Source organism: Varanus komodoensis, unplaced genomic scaffold (assembly GCF_004798865.1).
Source record: "Varanus komodoensis strain SLA01 unplaced genomic scaffold, ASM479886v1 scaffold7_1, whole genome shotgun sequence".
Taxonomy (NCBI): domain Eukaryota; kingdom Metazoa; phylum Chordata; class Lepidosauria; order Squamata; family Varanidae; genus Varanus; species Varanus komodoensis.
The window spans coordinates 281,916-291,315 of NW_025336479.1; the positions used below are offsets into that span (position 1 = coordinate 281,916).

Below are 9,400 nucleotides of genomic sequence, written 5' to 3' on the forward strand. Positions count from 1 at the left end.
CAATTCAGAGGGAGTACCACTTCTTGTGTCACTTTTAATCATTGCATCCTGCCCATAGTGTGAGGGCAGCACAAGCAAGTTTTGCACAGGGAAAGCACAAATAAAACTTCTTGTTTCCAGATCACAAGTGGTGTCTACCCAGCAGGCCCTGTCAGCAGAAGGGAACATATCTAACCAGTTTTGCGCTACCAGAAAAAAATACTTTTGTATAGCTTGTTCTTCAAACTGATTTTCACAGGACTCTCTCTCCTTACCTCATTGTGACAGGAGCAAAGCTGTGCTTGTCGAGTTCACACAGTACAAAGCCGACGCAAACCTGTACCTGGCAGCAGTGCTCCTGTTCGAGTTCCCCTTGGCCAGGCCAGCGGCTGCGTCAATGTCCTTGCTCCCCTTGCCAGCGTTCCACTCTGGGGCTCGTCTGGACCTTCCTCTGGCCATGGTGGTATGCATCCTCCTGTGTTGAAGAGGACACCCTGGGGGCCATGTGCTCTGGAAGAAAATGTGTTGTCCTATACGTGCATCCCACCTTCTTCTTCTGCAGCCCTAGAATAGCTATTGAAAGAACAGTCCTGTAGGGGCAGGGAAGGGAGAATCTGTAGTGGAGCAACCACTACTGAACCCAAAGCACCAGTCTGTGTGCAGGCTGGCCGGGACAGCCACTGTGTAAGATGGTGGTGGGTTTCCTTCACCTTTTTGGTGGCTGTGGCCGCCCTTTTCTAAATTTTCCCTCCTATTCCTTCTAATAACAGGGGGAAATAGTTATGACAGCTCAGGGGCTGGTGTAGTTTTCCCCTTATCAGAGGCATGTTGGGAGAATGGCAGGGTTTGAGAACTGGCAAATTCAGGGCCTCCACTCATCTGCTGCTTTTCAGTTCCTTCTGCGGTTTGAGACTGGAGGTTCAAAGGCAGTCGAGCTTTTTGCCACCTGAAGGAGGCCTCTGACTGCCTCCCCTGACCATGGACCCCCATTTCTGCCCATGGAGGAGGTCAACGACATGCTATGCCCCTGGAACCATAGGTATTTTGATAGCTTGCCTTTTTATTTATGATATTTATATCTTGCCCTCCCTCCAAAGAACTGGGCACATGGGCCGTTTGTCTTCACAACAACCCTCTGGAATAGATGAGGCTGCCAAAGAATGGGCACGGTCACTTCATGAACTTTGTGAACAAGCAAGGATTCGCACTCACATTTTCCCCTCTCCTAGTCTGATCCATGAACCATGTGCCATGCCAGCGCATACAAGTGGGCCTCCAACTCCCTCTAGCCTAGACCAATGCCTAAGCCAGAATACCCCGTGAGTATTCCAGATTTGTTTTAAAAACATCCCTGAAAAGGTGAAGTATCACCTGTTCTTCAAGCAGGAAATTCCACAGCAGCCCTATACATGGTTTATGGCTGCACACAGCGTTCCCATTCTTGGGGATGTTTGGGGGCAATTACTGTAGCTTAAAATGTTTTGCTCTGTCCTCAATGGATAGGATGATTTATTGCTTTCCTCGTCAACTGTGCTCGGAAATACTATCCTCAAGCATGTTGTACTTATTCCTGTTTATGCAGAAGGAAGCCCATTGCTTTTGTGTGGCTTGCTGCCCAGGGTAAGTATGCCTGATGCCGCAGTGGAGTGAGATTCATATATAGCTGGGGACCAGAGTGAGCCCCACTACATACTCGGTGGATGATTTCTGCGTGAACATGCACGGGATTGCACTGTTGAGCATCTGGCTATGGAGAGGAAACCTTTTGTCCTTCCCACTCTGCAGGTATGCCTGCTCCTCTCCAGCGGCGCTTTTGCACTCCCGAAGCTGTCATTCACACCACAAGAAAGGGTGCCTGGGCTTCGGCGGAACAGCAGTCTCTTCCGGCTGCTCCTGGCCCTGCTTTCCATCGCTGTGGCTGCCTTGCACTTAGCTTGCGTCTCCCTGGCCAACGTGCAGCTGGCACATTACCAGGAGCACCGCCAGGCCTTCTCCAGCTTCTACGAAGTGGCGCTGCTGGCTCAGGCCGAAGCTGTTCTGGGTGCCCTGCTCCTGGCACTCACCCTGCTGAAGGTGAGGGAAAGCAGGGGAATAGAAGCTGCCCCGAGGCCAGCCGGCACTCTTGGGAGCGCCACACCCAAGGGACCCTCACTGTATTTTAGACCCCTTCGCAACGGTGCTCCTACGGCTGAAGGCAGCAACCTGGCTACGTACCACCAGGGTTCTTGCGTCTCCGTCCGAAAAATCCAGGGCTGAAGGGATTCTTATCTGGAGCCTTTATTGGCTTATTTCATTTTTAAAAATTAGACCCTCCCTTTGTGCACCAGTGAGAGGCATTCAAGGGTTTCATCAACAAAAACAGCAATTAAAATGTAAAAACAAATGAAACAAACAGGGACACAAACATCCGGAAGACTATTCTATTTGGAACAAAGTATCTTTAGGAAGGAAGGCACTGGAATACCTGGAACAGGTTGCAGATCGTGGCCTCATATCCCCTTTTCCCACATGTAGTGCTTCACTTTCCCATATCTGTGAATGGAATTAATTCATTTATAGAGAAGGAAGTTAGGAGTGACCCAAGGACCTCCTTTGGGAAATGGGAAAACTGTCACTGGCTATTGGGACTCCAGCGTGCTCCTTCATCTGCATAACTCCACTTTGGTTTCTGTTTCGTGACAACAGCAAAGCAGGACAGAATCTGTGAAATCAGCTTTGATATAGAATAATAGTTAGGATAAAGTTAACTATCCCAAAAAATAGGCAGGTTGGCTAACTGACAGCACTAACCGCAGCCCTGCAATGTAGATTCTGATGCCCCTCAATTGTCCGTGGGATTATTCCCGAATTACTACTGTTTCTGACTGCAGCCTTCCTGTTTCAAAACCTGAAAAGGATTCATCTGCAGTTGCCTTCAGAGTAACAAGATCTCTCTTCCAGGCTTGGTTAATACATGTCCCATCCATTATTAAAGATCTTTGACAAGAGAACGTTAAAAATAATTTCCATTATTCATAGAAAAGAGTCTGTTTGAGAAGGCATCACGCCTGACCTATTAACAACCAGAATTGTCATTAATGTTGCATATTAAATGATGCTGTAATGACCTTTATATTGTCATTGAGGCTTCTGCTGAGAGATAATTTTTGTGTCATTTCTTTTCATGGGCTGCTTAATGAATCTGCATAGGGAGACCCATCTGCTTTGTCCAAGGTTGGATGTATTATTTTGTTGCTGCCTCTTATGTCCTTAATGAACTGACAATAAAAGAGCAAACAGGGAGGCTGCTCAAAATTTTTGCAGTAGAAAAAGCAGGGGATTTGGTGACTGGGTGATCCAATAAGTGATATTATTGTTTCTCCCAAGAGGCCTGAGATAAACACAATCTGTTAAGTCCTTCAATCAAAACACAAAACAGGACAAGAAGATATTCTTAGGTGCCTAGAAAAACCTTTTATTGGACCCAAAACTTTTTAGAAAGAAAATGTCCTTTCTTAGAGAGAACAAATCTTTCTTTAAATATACCATCGGAAAAAATACCAATACTTTCCTATTTCAAAATGCTTTTTAATCAATATAGTCAGCTATTTTTATTCTTGACAGATACAAGAAGCTATGAACCCTACACCCAACTTCAAAAAATAAGACTACTAACTCAGATTGTATGCAAAGAACAGAGCCTTTGTTCTGCTAGTAGCAGGGTATACAGGTACCTTGTGGAATGTGTCTTCCACATCCTCTGCTCCCCCAGCCTTCTGAAACAAATTTGAAGAGTGCAAGGGGAGAGCACAGGGGGAGCAGAAGATGTGGCAATCTTCTTGTTCTGTAGGCAGTATTCTTACCCTGATGGAATGAGGATTCTGTGGAACATTTCCATCGGAAGCCAACATCCCAGCCTTACTACCTCAAGCTGTTTCCTAATACAGATTTTCAAGAAGCTATGCCCACAAGGGAAATTATCTTCTCTTTGTGGTTATTTCAGAATTTTAAAGAATTGTACTGTGATAACATTGTAGCCACCTTAACCCCGTCATGGTTCCCAAAATGCATGCCTTTTAAATATCTTCTTCTTTCTAGATTGTACAGCAACTCCGCTTTGTCCGGAGATGGTCTGTGTTTGGAAAAACCTTCCATCATTCCCTGAGGAAGCTAGTGGCTACCACACTCATCTTCCTCCTGTTTCTTCTTATATGTGCTCAGTGTGGTTGTCTAGTAGGTTATTTATCTTTATCTAAAAGTATGGTGGATACATGGGTAGAAGGAATAAGTGAGATAGACCTATGGAATTATTTATTTATTTATTTATTTAAAAATATTTATATGCCATCCTATTCGCAAAAAAGCCTCAGGACGGCTAACAATGTAAAATATAACATAAATAACATAAATAAAATTCCCGACCCACACTGACTGCAATTAAAAACATAGAAAAAACAATGTTAAAACTTATTAAAATACCGCTGGAATAAAAAGGTCTTAACCTGGCGCCAAAAAACAAATAACGACGGCACCAGGCGGACCTCTCTGGGGAGCGCATTCCATAGATGGGGTGCCACTGCAGAGAAAGCCCTCCTCTGGTTACTTTGCCTCCTAATATCTTTCATGGAGGGTTCCCAGAGGAGAGCCTCTGCTGCCGATCTCAAGGGGTGGGAGGGCAAATATGGAAAAAGGCGTTCCTTCAGGTATCCAGGTCCCAAGCCGTTAAGACTCGGAATGGTTAAAGAACTCTATGATCAAAAACTGAAAGCGGCTATGTTGAGTCCTTAAAATAGTAATAGTCATCACCTTTATTGAGACCAATTAAAACACCACAAAGATCCCATTTGCATGCAACAGCAGCAAACTATGGGCTTATTAATGGGAAAGAAGTGTTTAGCTCAACTGCTTAAACCTTAATTGACCTATTGTGCCTGGATTCAGACATCAACCAACAACCTCTAATTGGGCCAATATTCAAAATGGTGGTGGCACATGCCCAACATGCCCCATGATCCCACAAGGAGGCATTGAAGGGGTGGCACAATGGGCTCTGGGATGGCTGAGACAGAGCAAGCTGAAACATAACTTGGGAAAGATAGTGGTTCTAAGTGTTGGGAAGTTAGCAGTTCCAGATTGTGGTGTGAACTGAACCTGGATAGGACTGCGTTCCCAGTGAAGGACCAAAAATTAAAAATGTTTTAATAAATAAAATAAATAAATAAAAAATGTTCAGCTTGGGTCTGCACAGACTGTCCAGTCTGCCAGCAAGCTTTTGGTCCCAATTCAAAATGCCTTTAAAGCCCTAAATGGCTTTGAGCCAAGCTAGCTGAAGGATCACCATAACCCATGTAATCGTACCTGTGCACTAACTGCTCTTTCAGGATTTCTTTTTGCGTGGCCACCATTGAGATCTATTTGGCGGGCATGTACAAGGGAGTGCTTTCGGGATGCTGACTCTGTAGACCTTTCCTCTTGACATGTTCTGTAAAGGCGTGTTGGTGAACAGCAAGGGCTTCCTGTTTAAAATTGCCTCCCTCTGAATTTGTAATTGGGTTGCGTGTTCAGAAAAGCTTTGCTACTGCAGCTGTCCCATTGTGTTTCTGCTGAGAGGCTGCCCTGTGGCTGGGTGGGGGGAATGCAGCCCTCCCATTGCTGTTGGGACTGCAATGCCTATTAGCTCTAGCCTGCATTGTCAAATGGTGAGGGATGATAGGAGTTATAATCTAACAGATACAGGGACACACATACTGCTTTTCATTCTGTCCTATCTCTGATCAGGGGACTCATGACTGGGAACCTGTATGATAGCAGAGGCTACCAAGGGGGAAAGGCTACTGCTAGCTTTCATAAAATGAATCCTCACTTCTTCTTTTCATTACTAGGCCTTCTCTGCAGCTGTGGAAGAGTTCAGAACACTCCCATGTGCCTTTTCAGCTCTGCTTTCCACTCTACGTGGAAAGACAACTTTCCTCCAGTCATTGCTCCAGGTTTCCCCTGTGCTGGGTACAACATACATCCTCATCTGTGGAGCTGGAGTGCTCTGGATTGGGCAAAGTTTCCTCCGTGCTGTTGTCCTTTGCAGCTACCACACTGCCCATTCTGAGATATACCACCCAGCGACTGAGCTGCAGGATTATGAAATGATTGCATTTTTGGTGAAAAGGTTTAAGCTCTGGATAGGATTCAGCAAAACTAAAGAGGTAAACATGAAACTGGGTGAGCAGAGAAGAGGGATCATAGCAGTCTCCTCAATAACCCTGTCCCAAAGGGACAGAAAAAGAGGTCGCAGGAGAGAATGGTATTATTGTATGGTTTCAAGAAACAAGGCTGGTTTCTTCCAAACTGGAGTTCTGTTCATGCAAACACAAGACAGATGGGAGAGATGGGCAACCCATGCTCCTCTAGATGTTTTGACCTACAACTCCCATCATCCTTCATTATTGGCTGCAGGCCAAACCATCAAGAGACCCGAGTTTTGCCCACTCCGGCTTTAAATATCAACCATGTGGAAGCTGTTGCCCATGTTCAGCTGGGGGAAGGTGGCTTCAAGTGGCTACTCCCCTGCTGTGTGTTTCCTAACTTTAAATTGTCCCACTGTGATTTCATACTTTTGAAAAGCTTTTGAATGGGGAAATGGCAAACAGGGAAAAGGTTAAGTGTTTGTCTCCTATTTCTTTGCTCCCTATTTCACTCAACACTTGGTATACAGAGCCACTCTGCCTCTGAACTGGGAGAGTGCAGAGCTGTCAAAAGTATGAATAGGCTCAGGATAGCTCCGTGATACTTCCAGGTTCGTGGCAGCGGTGTGGCTCTGAGCACCAGTTGCTGGGGACAGCATCTTGCCGACAGCATCTTGCTTTCCGCTGTGTGAGACAAGACGCTGGACTAGAGGAGCTTTGGGCTAGCCAGACTATGGATGAGTGGACTACAAATGAAATTGGACTCTTAAATAATTGAGATACTTCAGCAGCCTCATTAATAAACTTGGGAGGAACGTTTTAAAAGAAATGGCCATTTTAGCCATGACTTAACTGAATCTTAATGAAGTGGAATCCTGGGCCAGTTTGCTCCATTGTTTTCCACTGGGGCTTACTCCCATATAACTATGCAGAGAATGCAGCCTAGGAGTTTCTACTTAAAGATTTAAAAAATTTTGTATTAACTTTTAAGTTCTGAACAAAGCCAGACAAAATTGTGTCACAGTGTCTGAGGTTATCCTCAATTAAGCATTCCTGAAGTTAGATGAAGAGTGACTGATGATCCATTCCTTTGGTATTTAAGAAGTCTATAATCACCAATTGTGGCATTAATGAATTTACAGTCAAACTAAGGTAAAATTTCCATTTCACCCCATCCCCAAATTTTGTGAGGTTTCTCACCTCTTACAGCTGGTTTAATAACAACGGTCTTTACCAAGAAATATACATTAAACATTTTTCTCTACTCCATTATCATTTTAAAATTTTTGCAAACTAAGTTAAGGGAGCTTTTTGCCCAGATTAATGCATCAATATGTACGCCAATATATTGGTATAGTACTAGACAGTCAGGTCTTTAGCATGAGTTAGCTTTTTGCTTCATTTATGTCAGAATGCAGTATTAATTCAGCCCAAAGTTCTTATAATTAGTTGTTTATAGTAAGTGTAATCACATCTGAATTTACCTCTTTTGCATGAGCTGTACCTGTCTTCAGAAGATGGACAAATTCTGATACCCTATTTTTTATAAACACAAACACACTCTCACTTTTAGTTGTATTTTGGCAGCTATTTTGGGAAGTTTCCATATACTGCACAACACCATCAATAAAGGTAATGGCAGCAAAGCTGTGCTGGAATGGCTCAAACAGGTCTTCTAGCCAAAAACAAGAATTTATCACTGGAAATGTAATTGGGTTTGATCTCGTTGTCTTTCAGTTTCGTCACAAAGTGAAATTTGAAGGCATAGACTCACTGATGTCTCACTCTTCTGGAAACTCCAAGCAATCTCACCTCCGTTCTCCTGGCACCAGCATGCGCTGTGGCAGTGCAACCATTTCTTCCTTCAGCTCTGAAGAGATGGTGCTTTCTGAGAGTCCTACCCCTGACCCATACAATGTAGGCTTTTATATAGAACACCTACCATCAGCGGTCCATGATCTCCTGGACTGCTTTGACAGGGTCCTAAAACTGATGGAGGATGTGTGCCATCTTGAGACCAGCCTGGAGCAGAATCAGAGAAGAATTTTTAAGAAGGGGCAGAGAAGCCTTCCCACAGAAAAGGTGGTGACACACACCTCCAGATCCCAGTTAAGGCTGCCACGAACATATAGCACTTTCTCAGAGTCTGCCTTGGCCAGACTCAGAGCTCACCATCTTAGAATTTCCAGTTGCAGTGCCACTGAAGTCAGTGAGCAGATCCCAGCAAATGCTGCATCTCAGCTAAGGTCAGGAAATAGAGCCTTGCTGGATAACCCTCCAGCTTCAGGGGGCCTCTGCCATAGAATCCCTCCCTGGCCAGGTCATTTGTTCAAGAAGAGACCAAAAAGTGAGGAGGGACAGGGATGCGAATGCTGTGATGCACTTCAGAGACAGATCCCGTTAAAGAGGAGAGCATGGCAAACTGCAGGAACAGGGGACATGTAGTCACACTCTGAGCTAAACCGAGTAGAACTGGTAGCTGCTTATTTTTTTTTTCTTCCTGAAGCTTCACTGGCGTAACCCACTCTAGTGCTAAAGTAGTGTCTGGATATGACTCAGATTAGATTTCTACCTTTCCTCATGTTGTCCTTTAGGGTACTATGGTATGAGGCCTCCATTTGGTTTTTAAATATGTCTTGCCTAAAATACTTTAGTTTCTAACCTTGTAAAATGTGAATAGTTCTACTGAACCTTATCAAGAGCATTGCAAAAAGCAGTATGAGTTCAAATTAATGGCATTGCAAAGTAAGTACATGTATGGATAATATACCTAATGTAAGGAAGATATATAATTTTTAACAGCTTAGTCCTTCTGTTTCTTTTACAATGTCACTGCATTTTCTTACCTCCTGGGTGCCTTCTAAGAGAAAAAAAGTGGGATGTAAGTGTAATGAAAATAAATTTAAAATATGCACACATGAGGAAGGCTTTAGCACATTCTAGAGCAGCACCTTCATGGCTAGAAAATAGTGTCTCCCAGCTCATGCAGGGAAATGTTCAAAGAAAAACCAACATTCCCGTGAACAACTTCTGTTTAGCTACATCAAACAGAATGAACCTTTGCTTGCACTTATTTCCACAACACCCATTAGAAAAATAAACTGCTTTAGGGTGCAATTCTATGCAGGTTTAGAGCAGGGGAAAAGGCCTACAACTCCCAGCATTCCCATTCTGCTGGGAACAGCAGGCCTTTTTTCCTGTTTAAACTGGTACAGGATTGTGCCTATAGTGAACTTTTTATGTCTATATTAATGCAGCACATG

The 9,400-nt window shown here is 44.0% G+C and overlaps 1 protein-coding gene across 1 annotated transcript; it reads left to right on the forward strand.

The window, feature by feature from the left end:
• Positions 1-223: 223 nt before the first annotated feature.
• LOC123035580 (polycystin-1-like) lies at positions 224-9,080 on the forward strand. Its single transcript, XM_044453945.1, has 5 exons — positions 224-442; positions 1,765-2,052; positions 4,057-4,191; positions 5,841-6,158; positions 7,875-9,080. The coding sequence occupies exons 1-5, from the start codon at positions 377-379 to the stop codon at positions 8,580-8,582; spliced, it is 1,515 nt and encodes a 504-aa protein (XP_044309880.1). The 5' UTR covers positions 224-376; the 3' UTR covers positions 8,583-9,080.
• The last annotated feature ends 320 nt before the right edge of the window (positions 9,081-9,400 follow it).

Bases quoted from the DNA above. Each gene is read 5' to 3' on its own strand.
- LOC123035580 (XM_044453945.1), top strand. From the start codon at position 377: ATGTCCTTGCTCCCCTTGCCAGCGTTCCACTCTGGGGCTCGTCTGGAC. The intron at 2,053-4,056 runs GTGAGGGAAAGC...TCTTCTTTCTAG, and splicing joins TGGCACTCACCCTGCTGAAG to ATTGTACAGCAACTCCGCTT. The intron at 6,159-7,874 runs GTAAACATGAAA...GTTGTCTTTCAG, and splicing joins GATTCAGCAAAACTAAAGAG to TTTCGTCACAAAGTGAAATT.